Here is a 27818-nt window from a genome sequence, read left to right as displayed (position 1 = left end):
AAAATTGTTGGAAACTGGGTGATTCTATGGGTCTTTTGACCGTGGAGCCTCCACCCCGCAGTGCACTGGCGGTTTCAACAGAACCGTAACACGCTGTAGACATCGTTAGATGTAGCATGACAACCATCCATTGGCCTTCAAAGTTTCCGGTTTCCTCACCATTTCGTCGTTTGAAGAAGAGAACCCTCTCTTTGAAGCTTTACGGCAAATGGATCGTGGAAACCTAGCAACCCAAGGTTTGTCAATGTCCATGTCCATTTCCACTCCTACAGTGAAATATCCGCCATTAAAGATGCCTTTTCTGTATATGTATTTCAGGTGAGATAGCTAGGATATTGGTCGAGTTCTTGGAAGTTTCCATTACTTCAGTGGTCTTTCTTCGCGGCATTTATCCTCCTGGTACGTTTGATCTTCTTCCTATCCATTTTAATTGAAGTAAAAGGAAAAGGGGTTTTTGAGGGGTTTGAATGGGGACTTTTTTTTCCTATTTCTTTTTTTTCCATTTTCCTTTGATGATCTGAATTTCAGTTTCATTTTTATGTTTTTCCTTTTTCCTTTGGTGTGAAGCTTTTCATTCCATGTTTGTTTGTTACCGTGCAGAAGCATTTGAGAGGCGGCGTTATATGAATATCGCCGTGCAGAGGGCCCGCAATCCGCAGCTCAGAAACTACATACATTCAGCTGTTGCAGGCCTCTACCATTTCATCCAAAAGGTACCCTCTCTCTCTCTCTCTCTGTGGTGCTCTTTTTCTCCAAATGTGCCTCTTCTTTTCTGTTCTTTTTTCTGTATTTTGGGTATGGTCAATTGATGGGAGATTCTAGTGGATTAATTCTCTAAAGTTTGTTTACATGTCCTTTGTTATAAAATATTGTTTAGCATAAGCTTGGATGGGAGTGAATACAGTGTATAGTGCAAGTTATTGTATTACACTACATGAGGAGAAACCGTGGTGAGGTTGGTTGGATTAAGCAGGTCCAGTTCAAACCAAGGACAACCTTTGGTTAGTTCAAACTATGGACCTCCATGGAAATTTCAGTCTTCTTAGTTGTTAATAGAGGGAATAACATTCGTGGTACTATTGGATTTGTTCATGGTAGAGAGAAAGGAAAGGGAATCCTATGTTTTATAAATTTTCAATTGGGATAAAATTGGCTAGAGGGAATATTATAACTCCTCTTTTGGACAGGATTCCCTCATGAGACATTTGGAATTAGAACTCTTCTAAAGAGTCACATGCTTCTCAAAAGGGAGTATCTCTCTACACACTAATATTCCTCGCTACTAGTATTTTCTCTCTAGAAGCCCTAGAATAAGAAACTCATATTAGTGATTCAAGAACTCTCGGGCCTTTCATCAAGGCTCGGGATTTATGTCGTGTATAACTGTATACTGTACTTTTAATTCTTGTACTTAAAAGTCGGCCTAAGAATGCTCGAATTGGAGGAACCATACACGAAAAGGAAGGGAAAGCTCAAAACCAACCACAAGAGAGAAAACGGAGTAAAAAAAGGTATATAATATCTAATTGATCCTTTTATTTTTATGTATCCGCTGCATGGGAATTGCCTGAGGATTCCAAGACTTAATGTAATATATTGATGAATACATGTCTTGTGAAATTGGACAAAACTATGCATGATATTGCCTCACGATCGTTAAAATCCAATGAGTTTCTTCCCCAAATTGCCTATTGACTTTGCGGCATGAGCATTCAGTGAAGGGAGAAATGTTAGGGGTAGGAAGCTGCTTCAGGCTTTGCTGTTACTGAATACACCATGGTCTACCCACCTCTTTGACCCAATTTTTTACGTAGCCAAAAAACTTAAAATGCTTTAGCCAAAAAAGGACTGTTGACATTAGAAGGCTTTAAGGGAGAAGAAATGGATCCACATCTGATTTATACGGGCTTTAATCTTCAACTCTTTAGAGACATGTTTATTGCAATTTAGGAGTGTAGTGGCAGGATTTAAGAATCCTCTTGGATGTAGAAACAGAGCCTCAAAAGTTGGATCCCACTTGGATCGTGTACTTAACTGGCTAGAAACAAATATGCAAGAATATGAATATAATGCAAGAAATAAAGCATAAAAGTACAAGAACATAAGGATTTACTTGGTTTTCTCCAAAGGGGATGTATCCAAAGGTGTAGCAAACTGAAATCCATTGCACTGATAAGAGTTACATTATAGATTTTGGGACACAATTACTTCTCTAACCCTTGACAAAACCAAGTCAAGCAACCCTTTTAGACTAGTTCTCACCGACATCACCCCTTGATCTCCGATTTTTATTCCTCAAATAAACCACTATCTAGAACGAGAACCTTGAGAGCAACTGAGCCTCTCTCTTACTAAAAGGACAAATCACCCAAAATTTTCATGAGAGCCGCTTTTCTACGAGAAATCAACTTCTCACTTTGTAGGAGGCACTATAGTATTGTTTCTCTCTATAGGGAGCTTGCTTCTCTGTTTATAAATGCCTTGCATCTCAATACAGGAAGCCCTTATTTCTCTCTCTTGACGAAGCCACCTTTCCCATAATGATGATCCAATGAGGGCTCTCCTTTCTATGGGGTGATGATTTTGCCTATTACTTTCTCTAACATTGCAGTTTCTTGCTTTGAATGGCTTACAAACCCTCTTTTTTTTTTGATAGTTGTTAACAATTGTATTGATTTAAAAGGATAGATACAAGAGAAGAAGGTTCATCCAAGAGTACCTAAAAGCTGATACTTCTGGTAAAAAAGAATAGGTCGTTGGACCCTATACAAAATGGGGTTAAAAATTATCCCCTTACACTGTAATCAGAACATGTATAAGAGAGAAAACAAAAAGGAACGAATGAGTAGAACAAAAAAGGACCCCTTCTAAGAGGAGATCGAGTAAAGTGCGTGCTTCGTGCCTGACCCAAAAAGAGCTGTGGAAATGTCTATTCATCTGCGTCGGCCATGGCTCCGTCCTTGGCTAGCTGATCGGCGAGCCCATTCGATGTCCTCGAGATATGCGCCCATAAGATTGGCATATCCTTGCAAAGGTCCTCAATCTCATAAAAAATAGGCACTAGATACTAAGGGGGGGGCGCAGTCCTAGAAGCCCAAGAGATAATGTTTCTAGCGTCTCCTTCCACAAGGAGAGACCGTCCTCATGACGGATCAAAACTCTGTATCCCTCTAAGGAGAGCCATAGATTCAGCAAACTGTGAATCTTGGGTGACGAGATATTCGGAGTAGGAAAAGATAACATTTTGAAGGTGGTCTCTAAAAACCCCTCCTGCCCCTGCGTGGCCTGGGTTGCCTAAAGAGCAGCCGTCAAAATTTAATTTGATTGCTCCTTGGGGGGGAGGTTTCGATGCAGATTTCCATGCAGATTTAATTTGATTTGATTGCTCCTTGGGGGGGAGGTTTCCATGCAGGTTTCCATGCAGATTTAATTGTGGGGTAGAATATGCTCTCAATTCGAGAGGAAGGAGTTCCTAGGGATACCGTTGAACCAGAGATGGTTTGATGCCCAAAAGGGTACTAATGATGTAACCTTAAAGTAGAGCGAAGGGCCAGGAAAAGCCTGTCCCTGAAACTTCTGGCGTTCCTTTCTTTCCAAATGGTCCAAATTGTTGCAGCCACTGTTGCTTTCCATAGGATTTTACCCGCCTTCGGCCAGTGCGCAACCAAGTTCAAAGCGAAGAGGTCTTTAACTGTTGGAGGTAGAACCCATTGCACCTCGAACAGTTGTAGAAGTTGACTCCATAAACTATGGGCCGCATTACAATACAGGAACAGATGGTTATTTGATTCCTCTTGGCACAAGCACATGATACACCTATTAGGAATAGGGATCCCTTTCCTTTGTAGGTGATCCACAGTGAGAGCCTTGCTTGAACCTGCGATCCCATTGAAAGTTTGGACCTTTGGAGGCGCAATAATCTGCCCCACCTGAGAAAGGATCGATGTAGGATTGAGAGGGAAAGTAGGGGGTTGGGTGAGCTTTTTATAGAATGAAGCCACCGTAAAATCCCCTGAGGGAGCAAGGGACCACGCCAACCTGTCCCTTCGCTGAATAGGAATAAAGGTTTTGTACCACAGTGACGAGAGAGAGGAATTGATTGGATTCCCCCTTTGAAGGGTTCCTTCGAAAAGAGGGATGCCATCGTCTTCTTCCTTCTTCCAATCTAAACTCATCCTCAACAGTAGTCTCTCTATTCACCGCGATTGAGAATAGAGATGGATAGCATTCCCTTAAAGGGGTATGACTGTCGGTCGACTCGGTCTAGAATCGCACTCTAGAACCTAATCTTGGGCAAAATCTAATATTTTTCTTGAAAAGCTCAAGTGTGGCTGTTAAGGACCTCCACACCCCTGAAGCATTAGACCAAGGTTTGGTCTCTAGGATCTAAGAGTGTACTGGAATTTTGTACTTGTTCCGTAGTACTTGAGCCCAAAGGGATTCCGACTGGGTGGCCAAACACCACCACCATTTCCCTAAGAGGGCGAGGTTATGTTTTCTCAAGTTTCTAATGCCCAATCCCCCTTGGTTTTTGGGTAACAAAACCTTGTCCCAGGAGATAAGATGAAACTTAGTTTTATCTGCTTGTCCCGACCAAAGGAAGTTCCTCATGAGTTGATCAATTCGATTAGCCACCGAGGCCGGAATTTGAAAGAGACACATCAAATAAACTGGTGCATTGGTTAGGGTGGCTTTGATAAGAGTGGTTCTACCTGCTTGTGACAGGTATGTTCCTTTCCAACCTGGCAGCCGTCTGTTCACCTTATCAATGACATGGGACCAGTGTCTCTTTTTAGGTTTTCCGAGGCTTAGAGGGAGGCAAGCCTAGAAAAAGGCAAGCCTAGAGGGAGGCCCAAGTATGAAGTTGGTAGGTCCTCCACTTGACATTCCCACTCTGTAATGAGGTCTCTAATAAGGTTGGTAGTGATGGAAACACCCATCATTTTTTATTTCACCATATTTACTTTGAAACTAGTAGCCATTTGAAAACATTTAAGGTAAATTCTGAGGTTTTCCACCTCGGAGGGGGAGGCATCGAGGAAAATCAACGTATCGTTTGCATATTGTAGATGCGACACTATGGATCCTCTTCTTGAGGAGATAAAGCTAGAGAAAGTTAGCTTGGTAAAGCCGAGCTAGGGAATGGCTAAAGACCTCAGTCGAGATAGTGAAAAGGACAGGGGACAGAGGGTCCCCTTGTTGCTGGCCTCTCGAAGACTGGAAGTACCTTTTGGGAGTACAGTTGATAAGGATAGAGAAGCAGGGGTGAGAGAAGCACCCCCTCATCCATTTACGCCACCAGTCTCGAAAGCCCATACAAACCATATTCTCATTCAGAACTGACCAGTTAACATGATCATAGGCCTTTTCCCAGTCAATTTTGAAAATGAGACCTGGTTTTTTGGCTAGGTGTCTCGAGTGAATGCATTCGTTAGCTATCAAAGCCCCATCAAGGATCAATCTACTTTTAATGAAGGCTGACTGCGAGGGGAGATGACTGAAGGAAGAACCTGTTGGAGTCTAGAGGCCAGAACCGTAGAGAGGATTTTATAAGTAGAGTTGAGCAAGCTTATGGGACGGAAGTCCTTAAGTTCCTCTGCCCCTTCGACCTTAGGAACCAGAGCGATGAACGTAGCATTGATGGATTTGTTAAGAATACCCCACTGAAAAAACTCAACGAAGAAACTTAAGAAATCCAAGCGAAAAGTTTCCCAAAAGGTCTTAAAAGGGGCGACAGGAAACCCATCAGGCCCAGGAGCTTTGTCTTTAGCAAGGTTGTCCAAAGCTTTAAGGATTTCATCTTCGAGGACGTTCTAACCAGATTGCCTGTTCTTACGAAAGAGTCAAGAAATCTAAGTCAGTCATGCAAGGTCTAGGTCCGGAAGGGGCAGTGCAAAGGTTCTGGAAGAAGTTGATGATTGCTGATTCGATCTCTGCTGGTTGTTTTAAAATACAGTTGTTTACTCTAATGGTTGAGATTGTATTGTCTCTCCTGCGACAATTAGCAATCCTGTGGAAGAACCGGGTATTGTGGTCCCCTGTTTTTAGCCAGTTGACCCTTGACCTTTGATACCCCAAAATCTCTTCTTTTTTCAGAGTGGAGAGATAATTAAGTTTTGTTTGGGTTCTGAGATCAGCTTCAGAAGAGGACAGGGGATCTGACTTGATAAGAGAAATGTTCCCTGAAATAGTCGATCTCCAGGATTTAAGCGAGGCTTTGAGTAATTGAATTTTCCATTGAAGTCTGAAACCTGCTCCATCGTTGACTTGGGTAGAGAAGGAATTTCACTAGATAGGTATCAGAGAGGAAAGGGACTTCTCTTCCAGCCAAGCCAATTCGAATCTAAAAGGTTTAGGACCCCTGTTAATTACTAAGGTAGATGAGAGGATGGGACAATGGTCAGAGACAGGTTTAGGCAGGGCCACAGAGTGAGAACCTGGGAACTGTTCTTCCCAGTCAATGGAAAACAAAAACCTATCCAATTTGGAGAGTGACGGTTGAGAAGAGTGACTGGATCAGGTAAATCTGTTGCCTTGGAGAGGGATGTCTAACAGGTTGTTCCTGGTTATAAAGTTAGAAAACTCAACCATACCCTGAGAGATTTGGGAGGTGGAGTTTCGTCCGTGGGACCACCGTGTGATATTAAAATCCCCACCTAGGCACCATATAAGATGAGGGAGAGAAGCGACAAAGTCCAACTCGAACCACAGTCGCGGTCTACAGGCCGAAGAACAGGGTCCGTAAATGGCCGAGAATTTCCATTCCAGGCCGTCAGAGACTCTGGACAGAAGAAGGGTGACAGAGAAATCCCCGACATGCGAAGAATTAAGGATATACTCGGTAGGTTCCCAGATAACCCAGATTCCCCTTGAAACACCTTCCGCTGGTAGAGCTACCCACTGGCTAGGTCGCCTAACCCAAACCTGACGAACTTGGAGTAGGGAGGGTTCTGGGCTCTTTGTTTCAGTGATGGCTAGGATGGAAGGACAATGTTTGGAGGACAGGTCCTTGATGGCCTTCCTTTTCAAAGGATGACCTAGGCCTCTGATATTCCAAGAGGCTATCTTCATGAAGAAGAGTGGAGAAGAGATGCTATTTTGGGTGAACGCCTCACAGATCAGTCTTGTGGGGGAGGATGGGACCCTTCAATAGAGGAGGGACCTTGGTCAGCTAAGGAAGAAAAGAGGTTCAGAAGCTCCCTCTTTCCCTTGAAACCCACCTCCATGCGGCTCTGGGGGTCGGCTAGCATGAAACGGTGTGCTGGACCTTCAGGGCCGTCGTACTGGAACCCCATCACACGGTACAGGTCCTTCATTCTTTCCAAGTCTCAATCTGGCTCATCCCAGTCGACCCCCTTGTGAGCAGAGACCATCGGGGGGGGGAGAGAGGGGCGTTGTGGGTGCATCTTCTGGTGTGAAGGGCCCATCACCGTCGATCCCCCCATCTATGGCCGAAGACAAGGGAGGAGAGATGGGCTCCTCTTGTTGAGCAACATTCTGGTCATCCTCCTGCAAAAGAGTGAGGGGGGGGGGGGGGGAGAGACGGGTAAAGATCAGAAGGAAGAGGAGGGAGCACATTAAAGGGCAGGGGGGGGAGAGGGATTACGGAAAGAAGAGGAAGAGAGGACGAGGGGGACGGAGGGTGAGGAGAGAGAAGGAGAGGGACCAGAGGCAGATGGGGGATGGCCGACAGTGGAAGAGACCCAGAAGGGGAGGGAAGCCAAGAGAAGGGGGAAGGGGGGGGGAGAGAGGAGAGGGATCAGGGGGAGTGAGTAGGGCAGGGGGAGGACATAAGGCTAGGAAGTGAGAGACCGAAACGGAGTGGTAAGAAAGGCAAAAGCGCCCAAGACAGTGATGGGGGGAGTGCACCCTTTGAACCTTAACAACGTGGGGAACAAGACCTAGGGAGTTATAGAAGTCCAGAGAGGGATGAGTAAGCTCCAAGTCCCAGTTGGGGGGAGAGGAATCCATAGAGGACAAGAGGAGAGAGCGGGTAGGGTCACAAAGTAGAGGCAGAGGAGGGAGGGGGAGGAGGAGGTATGGGGAGGAACGCAGGTGAAAAGGGGAGGAAAGCAGGCAGACCTAGAAGGAAACCAGAGGGAGGAACAACCAGAGGAGGGGATAGAGAAAGGAGAAAAGGTCGAAAGGAGATAAGAAGGCATCCGGCCGCCACCCTAAGGGAGCCACGCGACACTCCAAAGAAGAGAGGGTGAAAGATTGGGAGACGAGGCCAGAGATGGCGTCTCGCAACGGCGGCGGAGGTAGAGAAGAGACAAGGTGCTCAAAAGCAGGAGGATGCCAGATGGCAGTACAACAGGTACACCTGGAACCGTAGAAGGCGGCGTGGCAGTCACCAAAGTAGGCTTGGCAAGAGGCGCTGAAGAGAGAGAAAGGCGAGAGCCGCAAGAAGTCGAAAGGGTAACAGTAGTGGAGGGACACGTGTGAAAGGCCAGAGAAGACAAAGAGGCGGTGGATGAGGCTGGGCCACGTACAAGGGAGAGGCCCGGCATCGAAGGCAGAAGAGGAGAGAGAGACTGCGCTGCCGAGCATAGATCAATGTTAAGAAAAACATGATCATGGCCCGACACCAACAAGGGGATAGGGAACAAACGGTGGGGAGAGGGAGGGATCAACGACGGGGGCCGTAAGCACGTCCTTAGAGGGGAGGGAGGACGAAAGCGAAGTAGGTAAAGAAGGGACGGTGGGGGCAGGAGAGGGTGACAAGTGGAGAGCATTAGGAGGAAGGGGTAGGGGTAGGTGGGTTGGAGGTAGCCGTTGATCACTGAGAGTCGGAGAAGGGAACCAAAAAGAGGGGGAATGCGGTGCCAACAGAGAGTCAGGAGATGTCAGTGGGCTGGAGGACGCCATAGCCGAGACGTGGTCAGAAGGAGCAGGAGATGGCGACCGTTGTGCAGAAGGGAAAGCAGGAGGGGGGGCACGTGTAAGGCGAGAGAGGGTGGACAGGCAGAGAAGGAGGGAAATTTGAAAAAGATGGGCCCGGGTCCGAGGAAGGGCCCAAGAAGGGCGGAGTCACGCTCTGGGTCCCCTTACCTGGTCGACGGCTGAAGGAGGGGGGAGCTTCAGTAACCGGGGCAAGCGAGGCCCGCTCAGGGCACGACTGGGTCTCCTTACTGGGTCGACGGCTAAAGGAGGGGGGAGCAGCGGTAGCCGGGGCAAGCCAGGCCAGCTCAGGGCACGATTGGTTGGGAGGGCGCAGCGGAGGCGAAAGGAGGGGGGCTTGGAGTTGGGGTGGCAACCTTTGACTAAGACCAGATCAGGAGGCCGTCGACGCCTTCTGCGCAGACGGGCTTTCGTAGCGACCAGGGTCCAGGGAACAAGCTGGGCTACGAAGCAACAACTGGGGCCTCATTATGAAGGAAATGAGGGGAAGGGGGGGAAGCCGGTTTCCAAGAGATCGAAACGGGGTAGTAAAGGTTACCCACCTCAAGCCACATAACTTTGGGAAGGAGGCTGGGGTCCAATAATTCCATCAGAACTTGTATTGAACCCAGGGGGAGGAATTCAATCGAAATCCAGTGAATCGAGATGAGAGACCCGCACCCGGAAGCAAGACGCCGGAAAGTATCACGAGACCACGTATGAAGAGGGATGTGGTTAAAGATAAGCCACACCCTTTGTTTCTTGAAAGACCCTTTAGAAGGTGACCAGGCCCGAAGAGAGCGCCGTGCTCCATGGAAGGAGAAAGTGTTCGTACCCTGAAGCTCGAGTAGAGCACTTTTTGAGGAGGGGAAAGAGAAAAGGATGTCACCACTGGAGATGCGTCTACAACTGAGATTAGGCTCCCCCCAGTGTTTCTGAGCGGCCTTTTCAATGCCTCTGATGTCTTGGCGAGCAGGACGGAAGCTTCCTATTAACGACGCTTGAAGCTTAGGCTTAGTCTTCTCCACTTCATCAAGAGGGACAGAGACGCAAAAAGAAGGAAGGGAGATCTGACTGCCAGACTAGGAACCTTGGGCGGATGCGGGGGGAGGTTTAGAGGGGGGGTGGAGACAGGCTTAAGAGTGGCTGCGACTTGAGAGTAAGAAGCCCTGGAATGAGAAAGGGGGGTTGCGAGAGGTGGGGCTGCCGCTGACCTAGGTGGAGGAGGAGGCGGTTTGGGGTAAAGGTCATAGATATCATTCCAGCAGGGAGGAATGTGGGGAAGAGGGGGATGACATTGATGAATAGATATCATTCCAGCAGGGAGGAATGTGGGGAAGAGGGGGATGACATTGATGAGGAGGCAGATGCGGGAGACGATGAAGAGGGAGAGTCATGGAGCAGCTGTATCCTTATTTTTCATTTTTTGAAGGCTTACAAACCCTTGATTGCTTATATATTCTACAAAACAAAGTTATGCTGCTTGTCATCATTTGAATGTGACTGAGATGCTAAAAGAAGCAATTTAACTGGAGTTGGAATCAAAGGAGACAATTTGACTCTCAATTCTTTAGGGGAGTTGGTGTAAAATGTGTGCATGATAGGTACTATGTCAACTGCTGGTCAAATAGGAATGAGTTAAAAACCTGTCGTTCATGTTGCAACTTAGATTTATGTCCTCAACTAACCAATGTAATGTTGCATGACTTCTACAGAAAGTACAAAGGCGGACTATAACTGAGAATAGGGGTTTCTACATGAGTGGCATGTATAGTATTAAAATAAAGGAAAAGGTATTTATCATGAACATGATGTAAGAATCTTGCAAATTTGGTTAAAAACTAGTATGATTAGGCCAATCAATCGATATATGACTTTGTAGGCATTTGTGTGCTGCATGCATGTGCGTGCATGGATACATCAAAATGAGTGTGTAGCTGTGTAGGATGATATTGAAAAAATTTATATATATGTCGAAAGCATGTTTTTGTGTTGGATGATATTGAAAAGATTTGTATATATGTTGAAAACATGTTTTTGTTTACTGTGTTAGTAGTTGTATATGTGCATCATAGCTCCAAACATCTGAATATACACAAACACATTCTGTTATGGAATTTAGTTGAACTTCTTTAACCACTAGTCATTCACAAAAGCAACTATAGATCAGCCCAAATTTTAAGACCTATTCTTATCTGGGAGCAAATTCTCAGGTGTGGTCCTATTCTTAGATCACGTATTGAGATGCCATTTCTATTCAAGAAACCAATGTATCCTTGGTGATTCATTGACAATGCCTGTTGGGAAGTTATCTCCATGTCTACTTCACACAGATTTGAGTTGGCATTAGTCTTTGACAATACAAGAAAAAGGTACAAATAGAGGAATGAAGGGTGTCGTGAGTGATGATGATTGAGAACTCCAATTTAAAACCCTAAATGGACAACAAAGTTGTCATTAGACAAAGAATGGAAGTTATCAAATGCTATCCGTGCTATATGCTCTATTATCATTTTGGGTGTGGTACTGCATTGATACACTTACAATAATTGTGAGTTCCATTGATTCTTCATCTTTAAGAGAGAATGAACGTGTTCTTTGGAGAAATAATGATAGTATATATTATCGTCGTAGGTTATCTTGCTGTTGTCCATATGACCATACCATGTGCGCAAAAGAGAACCCTTCTTATAGGTTGTTTTCAAATGGTACTTATGGTAAGGGGAAATTGAGATTCTCCTTTCACATGCATAAATTACAAAAAATCACCTATTTGGCAGCTATGAAATGTTTTCCTTCAAAAGGGATAGGAGACTCCTGACTCTAATGGCTGGGCCAGTTAAATGAATCAACTAAGTCTGGCCGTGTCTTTAGCTGACTTGCACAGAATTGGAACCGAAACCAAATTATAGCAGTAATTTTATGTAGAAACCAAATTATAGTAGTCTGTGACTTGAGTTCTTACTTAATCTTCTCATGTTGCAAGCTATGCCATTATTTTATATTTTTCAAACTCCAATCTTGTTATTCCATTGTCAAATAAAAGTCAATTTCTATGCGGATTCTTTAAGTTAATACCAGACAACCTCATGATGATTATTTTCATTGTATAACATCTACCCATCATAAATTTACAAACATTTATAAATCTTATTTGGTCCTCTTTCCATAAGACTAAAATCTTGGAGTACTTCCGTTCAATTTTCTACCATTAATAATAGTGATATCAATTTACTGCAAAGGGCTTGGTGATGCTCATCTAGAAAATTAGAAATTTACTGATATTGAGAGCACATGCTATGCTGTTTCTTTATATACGTCATTTGTTACTTGTAGACTTGTTTCTGTATTGCCACCTCTTAGTTGGCAAATTTTCTAAACACAAATGCATGTATGATATACAACAAAAGCTTTTTTGTTATTCTTTTCTGATTTTTAGGATTCAGTGACATGGTATCCACATAATTTGATAGTAAACTGAGAAGTTGACATTCATATTCAATGAATATTCAGATTATCTAGAAAATGATGGATTCGTCATCATGATTAATGGATACATGACTATCTAGAGAAACAGAAAAAAATAACATTCACAGTTGCAATCTTCTCTTCATGTTTTATCATGGAGAATCCAATCCTACCTAGCAAATTAAATTCCTGATTTTGTCTGACTTTTATGCTCTGCCTTTGCAACTTCCGTTGACTCTTACCTGCAGCTGCTTTTTAATTGGTAGTGTTAATGCATCATCTAAGTCACTTGCTTCAAAATCCAAAGCATTACAAAACATATGCTGACCATTACAAACAGATATCCCATGTACTCCTTTGTCAGCTGATACAATTGCCAACAATTTAGAAAGGAAAAAAAAAAAAAGGAAATTCTGAACTCTACTTGAGGTTTTGCCTGGTCCCAGGAAATGATGGCAAGACTTAGCTGTGTTTTGGAAAATGTTTCCAAAATAGTGTAATTCTTGGAAAGAGTTGGGTGAGTCTTTAAACTTTGCCGATGCTCGTGTTGACTCAGGCAAGTCATGTGCTCATTACTCTTAAACAATTATTGGCAATCAACCACACATATTAGCACATAGAAATAGAGGTATATTCAATGTTTCAAAAAGCGTTAGGCAGGTCCTAGGTGACCAGGGGAAGTCCAGGCCTCCCAGTGCCTAGGCGGCCCGGTAGAATCCAAAAAGGATGCCCATTTGAATAAAAAAAAGATATATAGTATAAAAAATAAAAATTAGGTATTTAGGGCACTTACTTTGAGTTTGATTGCTCAATCTTCAAACTTTCACCTCAAAGATGCTTTTAAGAACTCAAAATCTTTTAAAAAACCCCCAATAGATTTATAAACTATCAAAAATTAAATCTAATATCAATGGGTGATGTTTTGATCAATTTTTGTGAACTTTGAGACCCTTCGATCTTAAAGAAATCACCAAAAACTAGTTTTTTGGAGGTTTTCTCTCTCTAAAATAAGCTCCAATAAGTTTTAGGTTTCAAATGAACTTAAAACCATTTTTCTAACCCTTTATATTTTTTATAAAAATCAATACAACCAAAAAAAAAAAATTTCCGTATTGCCTAGGCGGGGCGTAGGCCTTGGGCGGCCGCCCTGAGCTGGGCTGGGCGCCCGCCTAGGCAGGTTCCATATCGCCTAGGTGGCCGCTCAGGGACTGCCACCCAGATTGGCCGTCTACGCCTGGGCAACGCGTCCAGGCCTTTTTGACCACCTAGGCCTAGGCACTGGGCGGTCTGCTTTTTGAATCACTGAGTATATTCCTTCTCTACGCTGTTGCTTCTCTTCTTCTTTGCAAAGATAACTTATATGATCATCCATTAAGCTTTCCAGCAACTAGCAATGAACTCCAGACTGCTTGATCAAAAAAAAAAAAAATGGACCGTAATGTCTCCGGACATGCTAGGGAACTTGGTGACTGTTGATAGGCATTTAAGAGAAGAAATAAAGGTGATCAATCAGAGGGTAGGAACTCCTTTTGAGCTGCAAGGGTATGGGAATAATTTTTTTGAGAAGCTATAATTGATCTGTTTGATCAAAACTGTGTTTCAGTAGGTACCATGTAATTCATCTGCTATAGAGGTATATAACTCAAACACTATGGATACTTGACATATACCTCATCTCATGACACAAAACAACAACCCTTTTCTCCAAAAAAACGTTTTGGTGGTCCAGTATCTTCTCATAAATTATGACAATGTGACACTGGCAATGAGTTTTAATATCTTGAAACAGAACATTTGTGGATAAAACAAGTAAATGGCACATCATACGAAGACAAGCTTTGACTTTCGAGTTGTTTTAGTGGGACCTTTTTAAGTCTTGTGACTTATTGACATGGAGCATGTACTTGATACATCTGGCTATCAAACAGAGGAGTTCTATAAAAGACAAGCAGTTTTAACTCTTAGTTCACAAGGATCTTACATGTTATTTGTAGGGATATCAACCTTCCTTAAAACTGCATCTAGCCCTTATGTGCCATGGAATATGTTTGTCACAAATAGTTAGCCTTTTGTTTTAGCATAATTGAAGAAATACGAATTAAACACGAAAGTTGAGTTCAGGGCGATGTATATCTAAGTCATATGATGGGTGTAGGTTTTTTATTTTTTATTTTTATTTATTTATTTATTTTTTTATCTTTTTCTTTTTCTTACATTGTTTTTCTAACATTTCTTCTCAAAAGGAAGCTGCTTTTGATAGCAAATTGAATACATAGTTCTCAGTGGCTATCTTTATAGATGCTTTCCCTACATAACAGAGGGTTATTCCCCCAGTCAAACTTGCTGATTCCATGCATGCAATCTTATGTTTCATAATAGGGCTGTTAGCTGCACTCTGGTCCATATATTATGTAAGTAGCAGATAATAGGGCCATGGTTCAAATCTTATGTTTCATAAGAGGGCTGTTAGCTGATCACTAGTCCATATATATGTTAGTAGCAGGTAATAGGGCCATGGTTCTGATGCATATTTATCATCTTAGTAATGAATCTTATGACAAGGGGCGGGGGGGCTTGTTTTCATCTTCTGAATCGGAATAATAACAAGCAACGGAACCCGCATAAGCAGCACAATCAACAGGAACAGGTGTAGGAGCTGCCTTGTTAGGAACCTGCGAGCGTAGCTATAACTGGAATGCGAAGCGATGTTCTGTGAGGAAAATTCAGTCCTTTTTCTTGTTTATTAACTTATTCTTGCATAGACATGATCCCACCCTCATTGAGTGATATTGAAGTTGAGCAGCTCCGAATAGGTGGAGTGTGATCCGACCTTGGGGGTGATCCCAATTCAATAATAGTTGGTCAGCAGGTTAGGACAAAGAAAAAAAAGCAATAAATGCATATCAATTTAAAAAAGAAAGCTATAAATGATGCATCCATAAAACAAAGGAAAGCCCTAATGATCCAATTTCATTTCCCCTTAACTTTTAGAAGGAATCGAGATTCATAAATAGGATCGATCATAGAGTGTCCGAATTCGATGCTCCCAAAATCACATTTAATGCAGGGGATGGTGGGACCAACATTTTTCATGGTTATTGTTTGGGGTGGCAATGGGTCGGTTTGGGTTGGGTCCGGGTCAACTTGGACCCGAACTTGACCTAGACCTAGACCCAACTCGGGTCTAGGGTTTTCGACCTGAACTCAATCCATCAGGTTCGAGACTAAAACCCAACAAAAACATTTTGAAAAACTATCCAAAAAAATTTCTAATACACACATCATACATATATGTAGGCAAATTTATCAAAATATTATATATTTCAATATATGTGTGCGTGTGTGTGTAAATATGTTTGGATTAGGATTAGGTCCTGGTCGGGTTGACATCGAATCAGACCCGACCCGGATATGATATGGGCTAAGGTTTTGGACCGGGACCAGACCAACGGTTCCAAAGCTTGGACTTGGACCCAGGTCATATCGAAATTGCCACCCTAGTTATCGTATTTTAAAGGAAAAAATTTATATAAGGTTGCAACTTTAAAATGTAGAATTGAAAGGTTGTTTGGATGTTGAAAAACCCTATAATTGATCTTGACATCGAGATGTATGAATATAAAAAAAGAAAAAGATTTCGAGTACAAGAAATAGTGTATCTTATCACACATTATCTGGACCGTACATTTTCAAGATTTTCATATATTTATAGATATATATGATTCGAACCATTTTTAGAGTTAAAATTTTATTATTAGAGATGAAAATAGATTCTCAAACTATCCTAATAATTTTTTATATCAAAATTACATTTATGATAAAATTTAGAGATGCACCTTAATTGGATTGTTTAAGGTTGCAACCTTGTGCAAACCAAACCCTTTAACCAATCATCTTGTAAAGTGTCACCAATCTCCATCTCCTGTCTCTATGCCTCTCTATATATTTCTATATTTATTTGCTCGATCCATTATGTGGGAAAGGGGGATTGATTTATCAAACTACACTAACCATTGAATCGTGGTTATTTTATCAAACTACACTGAACTTTGAACTATTTCATGTTTTGCCCATATCTTTTGATCTAATTTCAAACAGCCCATCCTTTTTTTTTTTTTTTAACGTTTAAGTGTCAGTAGTGGGTGGGCACTTTTTTAATATTCTTTTTTGAATCCGGATAGCATTTGAACCTTAATGCTCATATGTAACAAAATCAAATGAATAATTTACTACCATGTTTGATCCTTTAGAAGATGCTTCTGTTAAATATATTATTTTATATAAGATTATATTTTATAAAATATATTAAAAATTTCCATGTTTTAAACTGGAGTTTAAAAAATTGCTGAGCCAATTAGGGCCTAGGCGTGCACCAGGCTGTTTCTCAACCGGTACCCACTTTTTATCTTGAAAAGTGAGGGAAAAAAAAAAGCTTTATATTTTTTGGGCTTTTGTTTATGGAAAATTGTTTCATACGGGCTGGACCACATTTCTGCAATATGAGTCCCATGGTATAGCATCCATCTTAAAGATGGATACAAATCAGTGGTCTGTCTAAAACAATTGAATCTAATGGTCCAAATGTTTTTTTTAATAGAATTATTATTTTTAATTTTCAAAATTCATTTATTTTTTCATATTCATGATCTCCATGTTAGAGATTACATGTCCTTAAAAATTAAGTCCAAAAATCCATCTCAAATATAGATTTTAATAGGTGACTTATTTCTACATGGACTCATAGAAATTCTGTCCTTTGTTTATTCTTCAACTAATAATCCGAACATAACTTTGATTGATTTGGATATAAATCGGTCTCTCTTAACCCCAAAAAGTCATTCATTTGATCAAGATTTATAATTGGGTGGGATCATTGTTCCAAAAGGCAGACAACCCAGCACCTAGGTGGCCTCGTAGGCGGTCTAGAGGGCGGCTTGTCCCTCTGCTGCCGCCTAGGTGTTGGGGCATCTCCTAGGGTCCTGTGCCGTGCCCAGGAGGCATTTTTGGGTTCTTATAGAGAAATAGGAGGTGAGATTTTTGTGATTTCTATGTGATCAAAGGGTTTCTCAAAGTTACGAGAAATTGAGGGCGGCTTGTTCCTTTGCGGCCGCCTAGGTGCTAGGGATCTCCTTAGGTCCTATGCCCTGCCTAGGGGCGGAAATGCCCTCTTGAGGCATTTTTGGGTTCTTATAGATAAATAAGAGCTTCCATATGATCAAAGGGTTTCTCTAAGTTACGAGAAATTGATATAAACATCAATCATATCATTGAGATTAGATTTAGTTTTGGAGGTTTTATAGGGCCTGGTAGAGGTTTTTTTAAGAAAATTTTGTTATTAGATCTACTGGGCCGTCGAGATTCTTGCCACTAGGCAGCCTAGAACCCTGGCTGCCTAGGCGCCGCCCATTTTTTGAAACATTGGGTGGGATATTAGATAACAATTGAGATTTTTTATTTAAATCTCATCATTTTTTAGCCCTAAAACGTAATCTATCTTGCAAAATCGTTCTCATTTCTCAATCAACTCATCTACAATTGGGTTGAGATTTTTTGTATTGGAACCATCTAACAAAACCCCATGACAATTTGTTAAATTAAAAATCAAAGGAGAATAGACTCAAGTCATATGTGGTCAGGTTAGTGGATGCCACAATAGGATGTCTTGAGTTCCTCTTTTTTTTGACAGTGTTATAACTTTTATTGAGAAGGTGATGTAATAGCATCAAATTACAAAGTAGAAATTAAAGTATAAAAAATTAACAAAGAAGATAAAGTGACGCCAAATTTTGCATGTTCATCTACTATCCCGTTGGCCTCCCGATAGACATGAGTAAAAGAAAAGTGGAGGCTCGGAAAAGGAGCAAATGTCAAGAATCTTCAGCCCAAAGACATGGAGAGACCAAGGAATTCTTTGCTCTTGCTTACACCATTTGATGACGTTGAGGGAATCACCTTCTATAAGAATAGGACCGGAGAGACCTTTGCTGACGATAATTTCTAGCCCTTGTAACAGGGCTGAAATTTCAGCCTGGTTGGCTGTGGTGTTGTCGCAAGGACCAGCAAAAGAGAAAATGATAGAACCATCATGGTTTCTAAGTAAGCCACCAATGCCAACAGGGCTAGGGTTTCTTAAGGAACTGCCATCGAAATTAAGCTTGGCATCCCCACAGAAGGTTCTCTCCAAAAAGTGCTAGGCTGAGGGCTAGGAATATAGGAGAAAACGAGATTCCTTAGATTGATGAAGATATCAGTTCGAGAAACACCGTGACCTTCTGGGGAGGAGGACCAGTCCCAAAGGGATTGTAAAATACGGTCTTTAATACAATCAGCAGAGAGAGATACCCCATCAAAATTTTTCCTATTGTACTTGTTATACGTCATTTTTGACGTACTTGTAACCCCGAGGCGAATAAGGAGAGAGCCAGTAGTAACTTGGTTCGTTGGTACCCAAAACATCGCCAGACCACGGTAACACTGCGACAATAAGCCTAAAACTGGGTGACCTCTAAAGAAGTGTCAGAAAGCCTCAAATTGCATGAGAGGGTAGTTTGGGATACCCTAAGGACACTTATAAAGTTTCGTCGTGTTCTGATACGTTTTGATATGATTAGGAAGAAATTTGGTTTTCAAATCCAGTTCCTATTGTGCTAAAAATGGACCCCACAACTACAGCCCTAGTTTCTGGGTATCAAAACAGTATTAGACCTCCGCCATTAGATCCGAAACGTCAAAAAACCTCAGGTGTCAAATTTCGGCTCAATCGGCCTCCGAGACAATTATGGGCCTAACTTACCATAAAAGGGTGGGTTTTACACTATTGCGATGCAACCTCAATGAACCAGTTTTCATTTATTGAAACTGTGTTTTCTCATTTCGGGATGATTTTCAAATGATCATAACTTGCTCGTCCTGAGTCCAATTAAGCTCAAATTTGGACACGAGCTAGATCTTGACGACCCGATCGTTTTGACATAAGTCTGGCGTCATGGCGTGGCTCGAAACAAGAGAATTTCTAGAGAGAAGATGGGCTCAGAAACATGAAAATTCAGATCTTATACAAGAGAACATCCGATTCTTAGAGAGGCCTTGCTAAGATCCCGGTACTGGATCGTTGCAAGTACGGGTCCGTTGCGACTGTGCTTCGAAGAGCTACAGTTTGGTACAATTTTTACGTATGATTGGAGGCCAGATGACACAAAATTTGAGGTTGAAAATGACATACTTCTGTGGTTGTCGAAATCCCATTTTTCAGCAACTTCCCCAATTTGGAATATGCTCAAATGGAGACCAAAACAGACGAAAATTACTGCAAAATGATTGTGACAGTGTCCTCTTTGATTTGTGATAAGAATGAGACTTGGAACGTCATAGATCATATCACACTGATGGTTGAAGAGTTGCAAAGTTTATGGACTTGGTCGGATTTTAAGTTCTTCCTAAAAACTCCGTTTCAAGACGATCAAAGGGTATCAAAACGTTCACAAAAGTTCAAGCACCGATTCTACGACGATTGATCGCCCGAATTACCATTATAGATGTTCGAAAAAACTCCCGAAGAGTAGCCCTCATGGAGGGATGGTTTTGTCATTTGTTAAAAAGTGTTTATGGGTATTTTGATCATTTGGTCCAAATACGGGATTATTATTTTAAATCATTAATTGTGTGTTTTTGACAATTGTGGTTGCTTTTGAGCATTCCACCCTTTGTTTAGTGCTTGCTTTATATAAGGAACTTAAGTGATTTGTAAACCTAAGTTTGGAAGCATAATAAAAATGGGGTTTTTGTACCTTCGAGCCTTTGCTTGTCCATAGCTTCTAACTTCAAAGGAGAGGAGAGAGAAAACTTTACCACCTTGGGTAATTGTCCTTGGACTTTCCACTTCCTAGAACCCTAAGGTTCCAACCACCTTAGGATTTTCAAACCCCAGTTCCATACAGCCTAGAAGTCCTAGCTTCTACACACCCTTAAAACCCTCTAACTCCCAGTCCTAACCCATACATCCTATTCCCCACTTTAGCGTGCCTACACCCCAGTCTACACCATACATCCGACATCATACATCCTACATCCTACATCATACACCATAGTACCCCATGAACCTTAGCCTACCCTATACACCTTAGTTCCTATGCCATACACCTTGGACCTAGACTCTAATCTTGACCCACCAAACCTAAGCCCCTTTTTGTCTCATTTGCATGCAAAGAGGCCAATGAAGGCGCACCAAACCCGAGCCCCCTAGGTCCACTCTCTCTCCTCTCCCTGCCTCCCGACTCATTCTCCCCTCCTAAATTCTCTTCTCTCACACGTAAACTCTCTCTCCTCTTCCGTGTCCACGCCAATCTCTCCATCACCCTGTACAACTCAATCTCTCTCCCTAGATTTTCTCGCCGCTGTCTCACACGTAAACTCTCTCCCCTCTTCCCTGCCTGCGCTAATCTCTCCATCTCCCCAACCAACTCATTCTGCCCCCCTAAATTCTCTCACATCTCTCTTACACAAACTCTCTCTCCTGTTCCCTACCCGTTCCAATCTCTCCATCACCCCGTACAACTCAATCTCTCTCCCTAAATTCTCTCACCTCTCTCTCACACATAAACTCTCTCTCCTCTTCCCTACCTGTGCTAATCTCTCCATCACCCCGTACAACTTAATCTCTCTCCCTAAATTCATCACCTCTCTCTCACATGTGAACTCTCTCTCCTCTTCCCTGGCCGTGCCAAGCTCGCCATCACCCCCAACCATTCTCTCTTTCTCTTAGTTGTCCATCCTCTCTCTCCTCATGCAACCCTTTCTTATCTCTCTTATTTTACCACCTTATCTCTCTCCTATATGCAATTACTTTCTCTCTCTCTTACCTTGTTCACACTCTATCTCTCCCTTACATGCCATTTTTTTTCTCCCCCCTCTCATTCTCTCCAAATCTTGTTCACTCTCTCTCCAAGTCTCATATGCATCTCCCTTCCTCTCTCCCCCATGCCATTATTTTTTCTCTCCTATTTTGTTCGCTCATCTTCCCTCTCTCCTCCATGTCATTATTCTCTCTCACCTATTTTGTTCAATCTCTCTTCCTCTCTCCCCCATGCCACTATTTTTTTTCTCTCCTATTTTGTTCACTCATCTTCCCTTTCTCCTCCATGCCATTATTCTCTATCTTTTTATTTTGTTTAATCTCTCTCTTTCTCTCCCCTACGCCACAATTTTCTCTCTCCTATTTTATTCACTCATCTTCCCTCTCTCCTCCATACCACTATTTTCTCTCCCCCTCATTATCCCACGCACCACAAATCTCTCAACTCTCCCAGCCGTCTCTATCTCCCTCAAGTCTCTCAGCAAACCATCTCTATCTCTTTTAGCTCTCTCATCTCACGTATCTCTTTCTCTCTCTCCCCTCCATGCAACTTTTCTCTCCACACTCTTTGTCTCCATGACACTTCTCTCCCTCTCTCGCATGCCTTCTTTCTCTCCTCTCTCTCAAATCTCCTCTCTTTTCCCCACGTGCCTCTCTCACCTACAATCTTTATCACTCCCCAAATTGTCACTCTCTCTTACACGTAAATCACACACTCTCACACTCACACTCACACACACTCACACTCACATCACACACTCTCTATCTTACATGTAAGTCCCACTCACACTCACATCACACACTCACTCTCTTACATGTAAGTTCCACTCATGCTCACACTCACACTCACACTCACACGCTCTCTCTCTACCACACACTCCTATCTCGCCCACTCTTACGCATCCCTTTGACACTTCCATCCGCGCTATTACACCCACACCTCTACCCGCGCCCTTCACGCTTAGCACTTCACCCATCCACACCTTCACCTTTATGGGCGTGTGGAATGATAAGGGCATGCACGAGTTAATGAAGATATAGGGGCGTGCAGGGGTGACAGGTGATAGGGGCGTGTTCGAGACGATGTAGTTGCGGATGGGTGAAGTGCTAAGCGTGAAGGGCGCGGGCAGAGGTGTGGGTGTAATAACGCAGATGGAAGTGTGTGAAAGAAGTGTGTAAGAGTGGGAGAGATAGGAATAGGTGGTCGAGAGAGAGCGTGTGATGTGAGTGTGAGCGGAACTTACATGTAAGAGAATGTGTGATGTGAGTGTGAGCGGAACTTACATGTAAGAGAGTGTGTGATGTGAATGTGAGTGGAACTTACATGTAAGAGAGAGGGTGTGTGATGTGAGTGGGACTTACATGTAAGAGAGAGAGTGTGATTTATGTGTAAGAGAGTGAAAATTTGGGGAGTGATAAAGATTGTAGGTGAGAGAGGCACGTGGGGAAAAGAGAGATGAGATTTGAGAGAGAAAGGTGGCGTGCTAGAGAGGGAGGGACGTGTGTGATGGAGAGAGTGTGGAGAGAAAAGTTACGTGGAGGGGAGAGAGAAAGAGATACATGAGATGAGAGAGCTGAAAGAGATGGAGATGGTTTTGTTGGGAGAGTTGAGAGAGAGATGGTTGGGAGATTTGTGGTGTGTGGTATAATGAGGGGGAGAGAAATAGTGGCGTGGAGGAGAGGGGGAAGATGAGTGAACAAAATAGGAGAGAGAAAATAGTGGTGTGGGGGAGAGAGGGAGAGAGATTGAACAAAATAAGAAAGAGAATAATGGCATGGAGGAGAGGGAAGATTAGTGAAAAAATAGGAGAGAGAAAATATGGTGTAGGGGAGAGGGATTGAACAAAATAGGAGAGAGAATAATGACATGGAGGAGAAAGGGAAGATAAGTAAACAAAATAGGAGAGAGAACATAGTGGCATGGGAGAGAGAAGCAGATGAGATTTGGAGAGAGAGAGAGCAAGATTTGGAGAGGGGGAGAAAAAAAGTGGCATGTCAGGGAGGGAGAATGAACAAGGTAAGAGAGAGAAAGTAATTGCGTATAGGAGAGAGATAAGGTGGTAAAATAAGAGAAGAGAGGGTTGCATGAGGAGAGAGAGGATGGACAACTAAGAGAGAGAATGGTTGGGGGTGATGGCGAGCTTGGCACAGGCAGGGAAGAGGAGAGAGAGTTCACATGTGAGAGAGGTGAGAGAATTTAGGGAGAGAGATTGAGTTGTACGGGGTGATGGAGAGATTGGTAGAGAAGAGGAGAGAGTTTATGTGTGAGAATTTAGGGAGAGAGATTGAGTTGTACAGGGTGATGAAGAGATTGGCGCGGGTAGGGAAGAGGAGAGAGAGTTTACATGTAAGAGAGAGGTGAGAGAATTTAGGGGGGAGATTGAGTTGGTTGGGGAGATGGAGAGATTGGCACGGGCAGGGAAGAGGGGAGAAAGTTTACGTGTGAGAGAGAGGTGAGAGAATCTAGGGAGAGAGAGATTGAGTTGTATGGGGTGATGGAGAGATTAGCGTAGGCACGAAAGAGGAGAGAGAGGTGAGAGAATTTAGGGGGGGAGATTGAGTTGGGAGGAAGCGGTTACGGGCCCGCGGTGAGGAAGAGGGGAGAATTTACGAGTGAGGGAGAGGTGAGAGAATTTAGGGAGTAGAGATGTTGAGAGGGGAGGTAGAAGTTACAGGCCCTCAGTGAGGAAGAGAGGAGAGAATTTACAGGTGAGGGAGAGGTGAGAAAATTTAGGAAGTAGAGAAGTTGAGAGGGGTGGCAGCGGTCACGAGCCTGTGGTGAGTCCGTGCATAATGGGAAGAGAGGAGAAATGAGGGGAAAGAGGGAGGGCTTGGACCTGAATCCAAGTAGTGGAGAGAGAGAGAAAAGGAGAGAGAAAGATAGAGAAAGAAAGGAGAGAGAGTGGACCTAGGCAGCTTAGGTTTGGTGTACTTTCATCAGCCTCTTTGCATGCATATGAGAGAGAAAGGGGCTTAGGCTTGGTGGGTCAAGATTAGAGTCTACGGCCAAGGCGTATGGCTTAGGTTGGTTAGGTTAGGGTATGGTGCATAGGAACTAAGGTGTATAGGGTAGGCTAAGGTTCATGGGGTATTGTGGTGTATGATGTAGGATGTATGGTGTAGACTAGGGTGTAGGCAAGCTAAAGTGGGGAGGAGGATGTATGGGTTAGGATTGGGAGTTAGGGGGGTTCAAAGGGTGTATGGAAGCTAGGAGTTCTAGGATGTATGGAATTGGGGGTTGGAAATCCTAAGGTGCTTGGAACCTTAGGGTTCTAGGAAGTGGGGGGTCCTCCAAGGGTAATTACCTAAGGTGGTAAATTTCTCTTTCATCTCCTTTGAAGTTAGAAGCTATGGACAAGCAAAGGCTCGAAAGGGCAAACACCCCGTTTTTATTATGCTTCTAAACTTAGGTTTACAAGTGACTTAAGTTCTTTAAATAGAGCGACCACTAAACAAGGGTGATCTCGTATTTGGACCAAATGACCAAATACCCCTAAGCACTTTTTAACAAATGACAAAACCATCCCTCCATGATGGGCCTCTTGCCATTTAAGACCTTTGTTAAATAGATTTCTTTCAATCTAAGATACCTTTGTTAAATAGATTTCTTTCAATCTAAGATACTCATGCAGATTGTTAAGCAACACCTGTTTGTTCCTTAAAAGGTCATCTGACATAGCATGGTTATCTTCGATTAAATTTTCAAGCAATTCTAAATCCATAATGGTGGTCTCAATCTTGCCTTTGATTTGATATTGAGTTTCTTTTTTCCAAGCAATGATTTTATGTTTTAAAGAAATCAATTTTTTGTGAAGTTGAAACCCAGCACTACAAAAAACATAACTAACCCAGGTCCGTTTTACCAAATCAACAACTTCAGGTTCATTCAACCAACCAATATCAAGTCGAAAAAGTCTAGGACCAGGAATCATATCCTTAGTGATCAAGCAAACAGGCAAATGGCCATAATGAATTCATTAAACAAAAAGCATATGCGAGCTCATACGAGAGGTTGAAGAGATTTAATCAGGGTGACGAATCTGGTTAAAGTCCCCACCAATGCACATAGGAAACCCAATAGAGACAATAATATCCTTAACATCATCCAAAAAAGCTGATTTCAAAGCAGGAGAGTTTGGCCCATAGACATTAATGAGCACCCAACGGAAGTTTCAAATAGGACCTTTAAAGATGATGGCTAAAAACCTGTCAGATTTCAAAACTTGGCAGCAGAGGAGAGCCGTAGGGTCCCAGAGATCCCATAAGCCACCAGAACTACCAATAGCATCGATACCTTCAAAACATAAAGATCCATTACCCCAAATAAGAACCTCTTTTCTTCGGCGCTCCTCACTGAGTCCTCTGACTTCCCAGCTAATAATCTTCATGGAGGGAGGAGGTTTCACTTGGATTGTCAGAGCCACCATCTTCAGTAGGTCCAGAATACATCAAGGAGGAGCTGCTGGAGCTGCTAGAGAAGTCGAGAGGCTCAGAAGAGGATGGGCCCGAATGGATGACCAGACCTCCGCCTGAGGGCTGAAGAGGGGTTCCACAAGCAGCAATTCTCGCAGAGGATCCCCTAGATAAAGAATGTCTAGGCTTTCCTTTGGCCTTCGCGGTGTTAGTGGCCACAAGCAAAGCAACGTCTTCAGTCTTTGGCAGCAAAGGCAAAGCAACATCTTCAGTCTTCGGCAGCAAAGGCAAAGCAACATCTTCAGTCACCATCAGCAAAGGCATAGAGACAGGAGAAGTCTCGGCAGCAACATCAGGTACCGCTACTTCGGCAATCGCACGACCCCCCTGATTAATAGAAGAGGGAGTGACTAGGGGTGATCGAAGGAGCAAGGTGTTTACTAAAATGATTGCATCCATAGCATCCAGTATTTGGCTCTGAGGGACCCGAAAAGAAGCGCTCTGGTCATCAAACATATCTAAGTAAGCGGAATGGTTATCAGAGAGAACTGCCAGAGGCGAAGGTTCATGAGACAAAGGCTCGGAACCAACAGGCGTAGGGAAAGGATCAACATCCAAGGGATTCTACAACTCATAAGCGATAGATTCGAAAGGTTCAAACTCCTCAGGCTCGGACTCCTCAAGAGTACCAGGACCAAATGCCGCTGAGTGCTCAGCAACATTATCAACATAGCTGGTAGGGGTAGGGAAAGGATCAGCATCCAAATGATTCTTCAACTCATCCGCAACAGATTCGAAAGGTTCGAACTCCTCAAGAGAACCGGGAACTAGTGCCACTGAGTGCTCAGGTTCCAAAGATACAGCCGCAAGGGAGAGCGTCTGCAAATCATCAACAACAGGTACGAGCTCCTTCAGAGAACCAGGAGCTAAATCTGTTAACAGCTCAGGGTCCACAGCTGCAACGGCATGAGAAACAGAGAGGGGAACGACCTGCAATTGGCTTGCATTTCTAACAGCTGAGAAGTCCTCGCTCGTGTGAAGATCATTGGAATCAGACTCAGCATCCCAAACTACTGCAGAATGCCAAAAGGCAAAGGGCAGCAGCCTGCGACAATGACGAGCTTTCTTGGCAGCGAGACAAAAGGGCAGCAGCCTGCGATGAATCATGGTGTGAAGAAGAAGAAAGAAAGATAGGGAGCTCTCCCTAGCCAGCAGGGAACAAAGGAGAAGAGGGTCAAGAGGCCCAGGAGGAAATGCTACAGGTGAAGAATTCAGCAAGCATTCTTGGGCATCTCGTGTGGTAGGAGGAGACTTATAGGATACTCACCGAATTTTCAAAGGCAGGGCAGGGTAGGCAAGAAAAAGGTAAGTCTTCCAAAAAACCAGCAGCATCAGCAGAATTCCCAAGGAACCAAATGAACCAATGTCTGAGGGGGAAGCAAGAGGCAAGATGGAGCTAACAGGAAGGCAAGAAGAGGATTCACCAGCACAAAAGGTAGACTTCCTGTTACTAGGATGAACCCCAGTAAAGGAACGTGAGCTGGAAGAATTCTTAAAAGCAACATAATCCCCCAGAGAAATAGAATTAGGCAAGAAAGAACAGGCTTCAGGGGGGTTACTAGAAAGGGCAGTAGCAGAAAAGGAAGGGGCTAGAGTGGCGGGCTGCTTGCCAAAAGATTTAGAATACTCCGAAAAGTCAGGTTGAAAGTAACGGCCAATGGGGATCCAGCATTTTTTCAGGGAAGATAACAGCTTAGAATTTGAAATGCCAAGAGAAGATGAACGGTTGGATGACTGTCCACGTGTCCTCCCATACCCCCATACCTGGGAGCAGGAACTTTCGAAGCCAGGGAAGGAAGAGCCCAAGCAGGGGGAGCAGGAAGGCTAGAAGGAGAAAGCTTGCGAGGTTTTGGCTTCTTCAGAACATCAACACAAGAATCCAACGGAGCAACCGGCAAAGAGGGAGGTCTAAGAAACAGTTGAGTTGGGATCTGAGTAGTAGGGGGCTTAAGAATTTTAAACAAAGGAAAGATCCGGGCCCACAACAGAGTCCCAGTGACCTCACAGAATACCCCACAAAGATTGGCAAGGCTTTGGAAAACCTCTAGATTCTAGGCATGTAACGAAACCCCACTAAAACGAACCCAACAAGAAGAATGAGAAGACAAGGAGGAATGGTCACTGGGTTTCCATTTGTCTAGAGTAA

At 43.3% G+C, this 27818-nt stretch overlaps 1 protein-coding gene across 1 annotated transcript in view; it reads left to right on the top strand.

The window, feature by feature from the left end:
- Window positions 1–165: 165 nt before the first annotated feature.
- REV7 (DNA-binding HORMA family protein) overlaps window positions 166–27818 on the top strand; it is a 34083-nt gene continuing 6430 nt past the window's right edge. Inside the window, exons 1-3 of the mRNA XM_011629635.3 lie at window positions 166–236; window positions 319–399; window positions 601–713. Of these exons, the coding sequence (XP_011627937.1) occupies window positions 209–236; window positions 319–399; window positions 601–713 (222 nt within the window). The 5' untranslated portion in view covers window positions 166–208. The remainder of the gene's footprint in view (window positions 237–318; window positions 400–600; window positions 714–27818) is intronic.

This window comes from Amborella trichopoda, chromosome 4, assembly GCF_054954075.1.
Source record: "Amborella trichopoda isolate Santa Cruz 75 chromosome 4, AtrichopodaSantaCruz75HAP2 v2.0, whole genome shotgun sequence".
NCBI classification, from domain to species: domain Eukaryota; kingdom Viridiplantae; phylum Streptophyta; class Magnoliopsida; order Amborellales; family Amborellaceae; genus Amborella; species Amborella trichopoda.
Note: the sequence above shows the minus strand (reverse complement) of the source record. Positions and strands in the feature narration are given on the sequence as shown.